The sequence below is a fragment of the Anser anser genome (assembly GCF_964211835.1).
Source record: "Anser anser genome assembly, chromosome: 1".
Lineage (NCBI taxonomy): Eukaryota > Metazoa > Chordata > Aves > Anseriformes > Anatidae > Anser > Anser anser.
Window position 1 is genome coordinate 74,216,428 of NC_139720.1, and position 12,982 is coordinate 74,229,409.

At 43.3% G+C, this 12,982-nt stretch overlaps 1 protein-coding gene across 7 annotated transcripts in view; it reads right to left on the minus strand.

Annotated features, from left to right (window-relative positions):
• Positions 1-12,982, minus strand: part of PRR5 (proline rich 5) — a gene marked incomplete at its 5' end in the record, with an annotated part of 96,948 nt that overhangs the window by 15,671 nt on the left and 68,295 nt on the right. For all 7 annotated transcript variants that reach the window (XM_083821099.1, XM_083821101.1, XM_083821103.1 and 4 more), the window contains one exon: positions 12,609-12,749. In XM_083821099.1, coding sequence (XP_083677225.1) covers positions 12,609-12,749 — 141 coding nt within the window. The remainder of the gene's footprint in view (positions 1-12,608; positions 12,750-12,982) is intronic.

Consider the following 12,982-nt stretch of genomic DNA (forward strand, 5'->3'; position numbering starts at 1 on the left):
CTTCAGATCCCTGTGACTGCCTCAGAAATAAAAATCTTGTCATATTCACTTTAATCTCCAGCAAGTGCCAAGTTCTGTCAATGTCAGCGTGAGAAGCAGTGCTGTCTCTTTCTTTCATTGGTGGCACCAAGATACAGTCAAAAGGCTGGTGAATTTTTGAAATGGCTCGGCTGCACGGATAGCAATAGGATTCTTCTTACCAGAAAGGATCAAGCATAAAGAAGAAGCTACTCTTCCTCTGACCCACAAAAATCCAATGTATTATTTTTCCTGAAACTGCTATTAAACACTTTATATGAGGTTGCAAAAGACAAAGCAGAAGATGAAGACTGAAGGTAAGTAAATGATACAAAATGACTAGAAGTAAGGAGGTTACTTTGAGATTTTAAATACAGTAGTTAGGATCTTGCAGAAGCTGAGCAGCTAGTTTGCTAACAAAGACCCACCACCAATAATGATATGTATTTCTACTTTCATAGTTTTAGGGCCAGAGGTTTTCTGATTCGCAGCTAAGAGACTCCCCTGGGCACAGATGAGAACTGCAATCACTCCAGTCAAATAAGCTAATGTGACTTTGAAACAACCCACCAAATGAATCTATGCATAGGTGAGTGTCTCTGAAGAGTTGTTTAAGGAATAAACTTGAGCTGGAGTTAGTTTGTCTGCATTTCCAGATGCTGTGGCACTGCCACATTACATTCACAGGCAAACGTGTGCACAGAAAAGCGAGTGCAGCCCCTTGCAGAGATTACCCTGTCAGTCACCGAATGTTTAGATGTGATGTTTAATGTCTAAAGGCGTAAAGCCTCTCATTTCTTTCAGGCTCCCTCCTGAAGTTCTGGCTGATCTATACACATTAAGCTTATCTAACCTTGCTGGGGAAATTATGACTTTTAACTCTGACCATTTAAGTCTTTTCCGTAGTCTTGGCTCTGATTTTTTTCTCATTGAACATTTATTAAAAGAAAATCCATTGTGCATTTATTTTCAGGTGAGGACTCAAAACAGAAAAAAGGATGGCAGAGCCCTCCCTCAGTGCATTTAGGCTTTTCTGAAGAGACATCCAAGAAATGCTTTTGAAGATCTGCAAACATTAACTTGACTGCTGTTAGCTACTTGTGAGGGTTTCCGATACTGCCTTTCATAGCCACGCACCCCTTTTAAATCATTAACGAACATTCATCCCTCAGCATCCTCCTTGCTGCTTCAACTTTTTTCTTCTTTTCTAAAACACTTGAATAGACTGAGCAGACACAGCAGCTATGTGTTCTGGATTTTTTTATTTTTTATTTTTAACAATTTCACTGACACGATTTCCATCCCCAACAACCCATCCATGTGAGCCGGGAAGAAGCATCTTCCAGATCACCTACCAGTCCTGGCTGAAGAAGTTTTCTGCCAGTGCAAAATACCTGGAAAGTAACTGCCTGGATCTAGGGCACGCACCCTCTCTCAGCAATCCAGTATGTGGAGGCTAAAAAGGAAACAAAGAAACACAAGCACACAACACCTGAATTTAGAGCCAGAGCAGTGAGCTGCATACTCCTTGAGCAAAAACAGTACAACGGTTAAGGATGTGACCACCAGAAGTGGTTCTAAAAGGATGGCCATCTCTTCTTCACCTTGGTCACCTGTCACACTGACAACTCCGCGCTGCAGCAAGAGCCAGCCACGCAGCAGCTCTTGCAAGAGCTGTGGTAGATCAGTGTGGAGTACAAAACCGCACAGTTGAAATCAACAGATGCTCTGACGTACAGCTTGAAGATACGACCCTGCTACTGAAATGAAAGTTACTTGTTTTCAAAGCTCACTGATGCTTTCTGTTAATTTGCTTAACAGCACACAGCTACCTCCCGAAGGAAACCTTCTACTTGCTTTGCTTTTAAATGTTAAAACCACTGCAAAATACATAACCATATTCTGTAACTTTTCAGACCAAACTACTGCCCAGTCCCTCCTCTGGTACACAGGGGCTTTAGCGGAGCTGCATTAGCATCACACTACATAAACACCTGTCTTCAGATGATTCAGACATTTTGAGAAACTGTGGAAATACCCCACTGCCTCTTCAAAGGTTTTATACTCTTCAGCAAAACAATGAAACCACAAGAAAGGCTCATGAGTGATACAGGAGGAATGAGGGATTTATCTTTTTATCATCTTTCTATTGTCATAAAATTAGTTCTAGTATGTTTATCTTCTTGTTTTGTTGTGTTGCCCATTTGCCCATCCATTTATATCTACTGTCTCTTATCAGGCTGCACAATCTTTATGGCAGAGACCATATTTTGATTGTGTTTACGCAGTGCCCAGCACAAGAAGACTCTTATCTATCCGTGCTGGCAAGAAGGGAGGCTTGGAGATACACAGAGGCCAGTAACAGAAGCAGCTGACAGCTCTGAGCTGCTCAAATAGAAATTATATTTGCTTTATGTGAGAGCCACTCCGAGTGCAACATCTGTACTTTGCAAAATACCTTTCTGACAGGTCTTATCCATGGCAAGCTACGGCTCTCCTCTTGCCAGCGTCTGCGTAATTGCAGTATACTTGCTTTTTCCAAAACTGCATTTGGACTAAGGAGCACTAAAGAGCAAACCCTTGCCTAATAACTTCAAAACAGACAATGCATTTTTAAGAGCACCAGATCCGGGCGCTTTGGGCTCTGGCAGCACTCACACAGCAGTGCTGGAGGGAGAGGCAGGCAAGGCAGCATCCCCTCCCCACAGTTCCCATCCTGTTTCTGATCAATGGTCAGTTCTCAGCAAAACCACACCGTGCTGGCCGGCCACCTCGCTCACAGCATGGCTGTCGGGTACAGGGGATGCTCTGCAATGCCCGGGTGCCTGCCCCCAGGCAGGACAGGACAATCCCACGGGTGCCACCTCACACCATGGGGTTTGCTGCAAGGAGCTGGTAACTTACTGGAAACAACAGCAGGCTGGTAAGAGATAATGATTTTAATCAAAGAACATAATCTGAAGCCCGCACAGTCACCTGATTAACTGTTTATCTTTTAATTGCCTGTAATTACTGGGTAGTGGCAAGTTAATGAATTTCACAGTACGCAAATTGCTGTGCCATACAGTTGTTACTTCCACAGCCAAAACAGAGCTAAGGGTAAGGCTGTAAAATTACTGAGAGAAGACATTTCACCCCCTCCACTCACCACGGGAGAAGGGACGACTCCAAGAGCCTCACTCAACCACTCCCCTGTCTTCTGCAGTTTGCAAGCACAGCCTTTTATTTTGGAAGAAGTGCAGCACAAAGCAATTAGTCTTCACACAAGCCTTCATGCCACCAGCCTGCTACACACTGTCCCCATGGGCTGCCCACTCTAGCAGCCACAGAAAAGGCAAGGAAAGGCTTGGGGACAGAGCTTGGGTGGCATTTCAGAGCGGGACCTTCCGTATCTTTCACAACTCTTTGCCTTCCCAATTCACCTTCTGAGGAGATGTCAGAGGCTAGGAAATTCTAAACAATTTGATTTAATCACCCTGGTGGCTTAAATGGAAACACAGCTTCCCATAATAATAAAATTCTATAGCATAGTTTGAGAAACGGGCAAACAACAAAACCCCAGGAGAAACCACTCCTGAAGGAAAGCAAACAGCTGTCAGAGTTGCTTCCAAACAATTCATGCAGGAAACAATTTGTTTCGATCCTCTGTAACTATGTGGGACTTCTCCACAACGTTGCCAATCACATCAGTGCAGGCAAACTGCTCCCATCCCACAGCAGCGCTGGCCATGCCTGCCTGTCCCCACACCATTTGGCTGCCTGCTTCACAGTGCCTGCATTCCCACTGGCTGCAGCCTGGCTCCATGTGATTTCCCCAGTCTCTGCAGCCTCCAGGAGGACCCAGTGGTCCGGGCATCACCAAGAGATGCTCATCCACTGTGACTGCCTAATGGGCCCTGCTGTGTGTCCTGCCACGCTGCAACAGGCTGCTGGGGCTGTGATTCCCAGGTGGTTTTGCCTACCTGGGGACACTCAGGAGGATGAAATAATATTCACTAAATTAAGAACTGGAAGCAGTTTAGGTAAGTTGTGCGTAGGCCTCTAAAGTAGAATTAAAGTGTCATTAATTTAACTTGCCCCTCTTCCTAGACTTTTAATTCTCAGAATGCGTGTCCATACAGAGTTCTAATGAGGTTTAATTAATCTTCTTGAAAAGGTAGCTTAGATTAACTTTCTAATGTTCCCCCTGTAGACAAGCCGTGAATTATTAAAGCATTAAAAGTAAAGTATTAAAGCACCCTGCCTCAAAGGATTCTTGAACCGTGGGAACAGTCCCTGCTCAGAGTTTTTCAATGGTCAAAATTTCTATACCATCTTTTATGCAAGTTTTAGTCTGCTGGCCAAAATGGGTCCACAAAAGACATTTGTAGGAACTAATGCAATTAGTTAAAACCTTCTCCTTCCTACCCAATATAATTATAGAGTCTGCAGGGACATTCTAATTGAAGTTAAAAATGAGTTTTACCAATTTAACTCTATTTTATCAGATCAGGATTAGCCTACCAATGAACCTGCACTGATTTTAATAGGCCAGCTCCACTAATGGAGGCAAACTCCAGGGCAGATACATATTTTAGTAAGGACTACTCAGTTTAGCTCAGGTTAAACACGTACCTAACTGGCTTGAGCTGAAACAACTCACTCCTAGGATAAGGTTGCACAAGTAAATCATCATGGCCTACCGTAGTCTCAGGTGCTGTATGCAGCAGCTACACTGTAACTCCATACACATCCCAAAGGCAAACATTGGGCAACACAAAGGGGGACAGGTCCGCGCTTCTTCCTTACCACAGAGCGGTACAGCACATGGGGCAGTTACAGCAGAGCACCCGATGGATGGGAACAGCCTAGCTCAGGGCAGCCCAGAAAGGTGCCGCAGCGTTCGGCCAGCTACCTCAGAAGCCATGCCTTTCATTAACTGGCTACTGTTCTTCACCCAAAGGACATTTTATGGAAAGCGAGGTACTCTCAACACCTGAAGGGAGTTTGCACAAAGCAATATGCCTTGTAAAACAATTGTGTTTAATTGGTACAGACAAGGCTGTGGTCATGCTCCCTTGAACTAGCATACAGTGACTTTCTATTCAGAGGATGGACAAGAGGCACATCTGAGTACTATGCCATGGTGTTCATGAAACAGGTTCATATATAGCAAAACCAAAACAAACAGAACATTTTATGTTGCTCTCCAGTTTTTCCAGCGCTTAAGGTTAGAGAAGTGGCAACACATAGCGCTGTCAAACATGTTGACAGCTAGTTTTAGCAAATACTCAAGTTCAAAAGGCAATCTGTTCCTTTCATTATGGCCACGGACTTCTGCTGGCCATGGTTATAAAGAGGGTCCACATGAACACACATTTTTCAAAGTCTGCTGTGTGGAAGCAGTGGCTGAGTTGCAGTTACTACTGTAAAAGCCTACTGTCAGTCAAGCTCACAGTGCTTAATAGCATCCACACTCAACCCTCTGCCTCTGCACCTAGAGAAAACACTGTGGCAAGCCTTGAAATAAGTGCCAGATGTAAATCGAACTAAAAACATTACAGGGGAAAAATGGTTCTGTCGTGGTTTTCCTCCTTAACTTCAAACCTACAGCTTGCAAATGGAAAATGGACAGCCACCAACTGTCGCTGACTCACATCCTTACCACTTACACCACTGTCCCCATCTGTGGCAGGGGAATCGCTCAAGACTGACATGCAAGCAAGCGAAAGCTGTACTTTGGCTTATTTAGCATTCCTGCCTGGCACCACTGGGCCAACAGAAGTGTCAACACGGCTGTAATATACATTTAGACCTTCCTGGTTCCCCTGTGTCACACTCAGGCTGCTGCTGCTGACACTTTTCTGAATTCTCCCATCAATTCGCAGCTTCTTGTCTACATCAGTACCATAGCACATCCCAACCTGCATTAACTGCTTGATGTAATACCCCAAGATGCGGATGAAATAATTCCAGCATTTTCACTGCTTCTGTGCAGAAATGATTCCCAGTACCAGCAAACTAGCACAATAATAAAAAATCATAAAAAGAAAAGCAATACCAAATATGGAAAGTACTCCTCATTAGTGAAAACTTCAAGATTTCCTTTCAAAAGGATTTTTTTCCTAAAAAAAAAAAAAGAATGGGTATGCCTTGTTAAAAATCATGGCCATACAAATTCATTCCAGGATAACAAACTCCAGTCAATTGAATTACTGCAAGATGCAATTACACATAGAGACAATAAGCATGACAGAATAAGACAGAGGACATTACTGAGAAGCAAACATTACTTCTACAAAATACTCTGAAGTGTAAAACTTGAGGGCCAAATTCATAGTTTCCTTTATATCAATATAAAACAAAGGAGTAATCTTCGCTGTGTGTCAGGCACTGTCCTGGCAGTAAGATTTCTTACCTGGCCCCTTACTTGCCCATGGGGCTGATGCATACAACACAGACAAGGCTTTACAACACAGACAAGGCATTCTTTCACCAGGAAGCAGAACAACACATTTTTGCACCACCCAGGGGAAGTACAGGTTTTCTATATGGTGATTTATATTTACACAGGGTCTGCAATATATTTCATAGAATCATAGAATCATAGAATATCCTGAGTTGGAAGGGACCCTTAAGGATCATCAAGTCCAACTCTTGATACCGCACAGGTCTACCCAAAAGTTCAGACCATGTGACTAAGTGCACAGTCCAATCTCTTCTTAAATTCAGACAGGCTCGGTGCAGTGACCACTTCCCTAGGGAGCCTGTTCCAGTGTGCAACCACCCTCTCTGTGAAGAACCCCCTCCTGATGTCGAGCCTAAATTTCCCCTGCCTCAGCTTAACCCCGTTCCCGCGGGTCCTGTCACTGGTGTTAATGGAGAAAAGGTCTCCTGCCTCTCGACACCCCCTTACGAGGAAGTTGTAGACTGTGATGAGGTCTCCCCTCAGCCTCCTCTTCTCCAGGCTGAACAGGCCCAGTGACCTCAGCCGTTCCTCGTACGTCTTCCCCTCCAGGCCTTTCACCATCTTTGTAGCCCTCCTCTGGACACTCTCCAACAGTTTCATGTCCTTTTTATACTGTGGTGCCCAGAACTGCACACAGTACTCGAGGTGAGGCCGCACCAGCGCAGAGTAGAGCGGGACAATCACCTCCCTTGACCTACTAGCGATGCCGTGCTTGATGCACCCCAGGATACGGTTGGCCCTCCTGGCCGCCAGGGCACACTGCTGGCTCATATTCAACTTGCTGTCAACCACGACCCCCAGATCCCTCTCTTCTAGGCTGCTCTCCAGCGTCTCATCGCCCAGTCTGTACGTGCAGCCAGGGTTTCCCCGTCCCAGGTGCAGGACCCGGCACTTGCTCTTATTGAACTTCATGCGGTTGGTGATCGCCCAGCTCTCTAACCTATCCAGATCCCTCTGCAAGGCCTTTCCACCCTCATTCGAGTCCACAACTCCTCCAAGTTTGGTGTCATCAGCAAACTTGCTCAAAATACCTTCTATTCCTACATCCAGATCGTTTATAAAAATATTGAAAAGTACCGGCCCTAAAATGGAGCCTTGAGGGACACCACTGGTGACCGCCCGCCAGGCTGACGCAGCCCCATTTACTATAACCCTTTGGGCCCTGCCCGTTAGCCAATTGCTCACCCATCGTATGATGTTTTTATTTAGCTGTATGGTGGACATTTTGTCCAGTAGGATCCTATGGGAAACCGTGTCAAAAGCCTTGCTGAAGTCCAAAAAAATCACATCAGCTGGTTTCCCTTGGTCCATCATACGGGTGATCTTATCATAAAAGGAAATCAGGTTAGTTAGGCAGGACCTGCCCTTCACAAACCCATGCTGGCTGGGACCAATGACTGCTTTGTCCCCCAGGTGCGCCTCAATAAGTTCGAGAACCATCTTCTCCATGATTTTACCAGGCACTGACGTGAGACTGACAGGCCTGTAATTGCTAGGGTCTTCTTTCTGACCCTTCTTGTAAATCGGCACAACATTTGCCAGCTTCCAGTCTACCGGGACTATTTATACATTTCCTTTTTTTTTTCTTTTTGTACTAGAAAACAGGAATTACAAAAAAAAAAAAGAAAGAAAAAAGTAGAGAAGAGAGAAGAGTAGAGTTGGGAGAAATTAAAAGTATGCTGAAACCTCACGCCCACACCACTTTGTTCAACCTATGCTTCAGGTCTAAGAGACTTAGTAAGACAAATTCTCAAAAGCAGCCACCAAATTCAGAATCCTACGGCCAGACATTGCAGTGTTCTAGAAAATCTCTTTTTCCACAGAAAGACCCCTGCAGTTTTCTGATAGCAAAGGGTATTTTGTTTTTAACCACTCTGCTGTTTAGTTTGCTGTGTGGCTGCTGAGATGGAAAAACAGCACTCTCTGTACCCACTTTCAGCTCTTGCAATGTGCTTTTCCACCCCTTTTAAGTGTGAAGAGTTGCACATACATTTAGGAACATTCTAGACATAACAAACATGTCCCACTGCGTAATTTTAGGTATCTATTTTGTCTCCCTTTACTGTGAGATGCAATACGCAAAGGATTTCAAATGAAGCTCAGAGAAGCCAAAAAGGAAACCACAGGTTTTATTTTTTGTTCAGAGCTTATGTTTAGTGAGGCCTCATATCTCTCAGCATGAGTTTTTTTGTTGTGCTTTTCTATCGTTTTATCGTTCTACCTTGGGTCACCTGGAGACATTCCATGAACTCAGATAATCCTGATGTCAACCAAAAGATGCAGATAAACACTCTAATTTTCCTCTTCCAACTTTCTCAGACCCCAAGAGAGATACCTGGAGATAAGATGTTCCAGTTTCAGTGGCAAAGGTCTTCTTTGACAATACATGTTTTGGGAAATAAGGCAGATTGTTTACGCTCTAGTGGTAGTTTTACTCTCTTTGATTCACACAATATAAGGGAGAAAATTCCTTTCTAATATCTTGTTCTGTTTATGCCTCTTCCTCCAGCTTCCTAATTCCACCTGAAGAGAAAGGCCATCAAGGTGAGATTGACAACACGCTGTATTGATGTGAACTTCTGTGCATCTCTCTGTGCTCAAAAGCAGGTTTTAGTTCTTTTCCTTTCCTCAGTTACAACTCTGCTCTTGAAGGCTCTGCAAGATAAACAGGAGCATCCTGGAGGCACTTTAGCTTACGCTGCCTGTAAGTGGCCACAAAGGATTGATATCTCAGTTTGTGCTATGATATCTCAGTCAGGCTATGCTGGCAACAGAAAGTTTGAGTGGTATGAGGCCCTTCTTCCAAGCAGCAGTAAAACTCCCACCAACTTCAACAGCACTGGAATTTCACTCCTTCTGTCTGTTTTGAGGCAGGACTTCTTTCCTGATAGATTACTTACTGGTAATTAAACCAGGCTGTAGCACTGATGAGATGCAGATGTGGCTCCACTGGACTGGAGATCACAAGTCTAAGAATTAATCTGAGGATTAATTTTTGATCCTAAAAATCCTTACAACAAAGCTTCAGATATGATCTGCTATTACAATAGTTGTAACAGCTTTATTCCAGAAATGGAGGTAGTTCTTTTCTTCAAAGAGGGATTGCATATAGAAATAATATTTTTCTGCCATTTTTTTAATCTTTGATGTCTTAAAGACAAGGAAATAGAGGTATCTGTCTCTGTGGGCAAATTGTGAGGTTCTGGTCCAAGCGTACAACCTCCATCACATCACTGTATGCAAGAGAACTGGTGTGGGTGCTATAGCACACACAAGCATATTGCATGCATAGCAGGTAGGCGTACTTCCAGCAAATATTTTACTCCGACAGGACAAAAGATTTGATGCAAAGAATGCAAAACAATCATACAACCAATGTAGTAAGGGAACCAACTTCTGCTCAGGCCCTTTTACCCAGGAGATCTTTGGCCGGGGCTCCCTTTATTCTCCTTGCTAGAGCATGGCCAGCTGAGCAAGCAAGGAATGTGTGTAACTTGCAATAGGTCAGTAACCACACAGAGGTCAATGAAACTGCTCACATGCTGAAGTCAATGAAGCTAACCCATGCTCAAGTAAAATGTGTGCTTACTGTGCTTTGCTGGGTCAGCACCTGTCTCGTCAGTACAGTCCAAGAACTGCTGCAGCTTCCATTTCCTCTTTAAAAAGCTTCCCTTCCCCTCCATGAAGAGCGCGTCTTCTCCTGATGGACTGGCAGAGCTCTGCCTTTACACTATGACAAGCTAATGCATGAGCAATATCAGATGCACCCTGTACGAGTTACCAAATCTTTGCTTCTTTAATCCAGTCTAGCAGGACAGAGTGGTACATGCCAGCATGTGCCTTTGTCAAACTGTGACCTTCAGTTGACATTACAGCTGCTGTCTTGAAGAGTATGACTTATTCTTTAATTACATAAGGTAGCTGCAGAAAGCTATCAAGCACAGAATAGGGACAGTTCATGCCAGGTTCAACACTGTCTAGGGTCGACACCACTAGACTCAGCTTCCAAACATGGAATTCTGCTGCAGTGTCACTGAGTTTCTTACGGAAGTGATATCCACGGTAGACAGAAATAAGGATTAAACAATGTCCACACCAACACATCTTCTCTCAGACTGTGAAATCCACACCATGTGCCTTTTGGGCAGCTGAACTGTTATCTCTCTTCCAGCCCTATTTACATATTGAGTTAACCTATCTCAAATAAATGCCATTATTATGCCACAAACGTATAAAATTGCTTTTGTTTAACATGACATTTGAGTTTGGGAAAAAGTCTTTGCTCTGAAATCCAATTATTGACTAACACTGCTAAGCATGTAAATAGCTCATTCCCAGATCCTCTTCTGACCTTTTCCTGTAATTGCCATTAGATTTTAAACCACAAGTTTGGCAGAGCTGTTGCTGAAAAAGGACTTTTACCATCCCCACCACACAACTGTAGGTAACATACGCAGAAATAAACACCCAAGGGCAAATTCTCTCTCACTTCATTATTGACTTTCATCAACAGCTTTGCAATGAGAATGTATTTGTCCTTTTACCCTAAACACACATCCACCTTGTTAACACTTCTGGTTGTTGAAGAAAGCAGGTTTGTCAGCAATCTGTTTCTTGTAGCACTGATCCTGGCAAACGACTTCACATCACCTCCTACGAACTTTCTGAATTAGGATGTTGTTCAGTTTCCAGCTCATTATGAAATTCATTTGAAGTCCATACCTAAGATCCTCTGAAGAAGAAACCACAACAAAGCTAGCAGATCTGTCAGCAATGACACTTCTGAAGCCTGGCTTCCAATGGGCAGTTTACCTCACATCTAAGGAAGGAAGCCTGATAGAAAACTTTCCTGTGATTAAGATTTTCATAATGGTAATCTCTCATGTGGAGTCTCTGGTGTCTATTAACACAGTTGGGTTCACAGTTCAATTACGTGAATTCTTTGATGTCTCATTATGCAGTTAAGCCCATGGTCCCTGAGGCCCTCCTCCTCTCTCCAGACACTAATTTCCATGGAACTCATAGGAATCTTAATATCTCTGATAGTGCTGTTATTATGCCACCATCGGCCAGTAGTTTCAAGAAGCATTTGGCAAGAGGGAGGCTAGGGAGATAGGTAGTAAGGGACAAGCAGTCAGTTCTATTGCCTAAGTATCTTTTTCTGAGAATACTAGGTTAAACACACTATTATACACCCCAACAAATGGGCACTGCGATAGTCTGGGTGAAACTCCATTTCTTGGCTAAGTGGACGTCATCTTCCTCCATTTTCATCACCGGCCTTCAGATTATCCAGCCCTTTAAAACAACTCCAGACACAGTACTAATTCATATGGTCGTGAAAATCAAAGAATAACTTTAAGTGTGAGAAACTATATCCTTTGCCTGCCATAAATCTTTTTTTTAAAAAACAAACAAACATACATACAAAAAAAACAAACAACAACAACAACAACAAAAAAACCACCACTAGCCAAGAAAATCTCAACTTCCCCAGCCCCCTAGGAAATCCACTCCTGACTCTCTCCCTCTCTCTGCCTCATCCCCTTTCTCCCCAACACAAGCTCATGCATTTCTTTAATTAAAAAACCAATTTCTTAAACTTCCCCTTTGCCTGGAATTCCTCTTTTTGTTTCTCTTCACTACTAATAAAAAATTTAATACTGAAGGCAAGTATCTGCGGCCAGTCTTAATGTTTTTGTATCAACAGTTTTGACAGAATTTGATTCCAGTGACCAAATATGACTATGATTCAACCATAAATTACACATATTCACCTTGTTGCCTACTCCAGATGTGAATCTTCATGTCCAGAGCTGCTAATGAAGCAACATTCAGCATTTCATGGAAGTCATGTCATTACCACATACATTGGCCTGCCCGCAAAAATTCTTACTTTAATCCTCACTGTTTCAAAACCAGCCTTTATTCTTGGACCCCCTCGATCTTAAGGCATGCAGTCAGAGCCTCTACATCCCTGTTTCTAGATATGATCAGGACCACATTTAATTGCACAGAAGCTCTAGCAGTCTGCAGCACTTTTCAATGAAGGATTAAAATTAGAGGCCGCTAAAGCAGACTTGAACAATACAGTAGAAAAAGAGAGATAAAGAAAACAACCTGAGAAAAATAACCAGTGTACCTGGAGTATTAATAGCATCTGAATAATAGAAGGTGGAATTCTTGCTCTGGAACGTGATAATGCATCTTCCAATTTAATATTGAGGGTAATTATATTCCTAAAGTGTAGAAGAGCCAGCTGCCGAACCGAGGGCTCCTTCCCCTTAGAACAGAAACAAAGCAAAATGAATTATGAGCAGTGTGAAAATAAGCTTCCAAATCCTCAGTGAAAATTCTTTCCTTCACTTCTGAGGGATTACAACAATGGTAAACCTGAGTGAAAAGCTGAGAAAATATAACAAAGGACACAGAATAGCCCACAGTTCCGCACAGTGAATTTGGTTTAGCAGTTCTGAATGCTGCAGACTATGACTGAGTACAACTGTGCATGAAGAT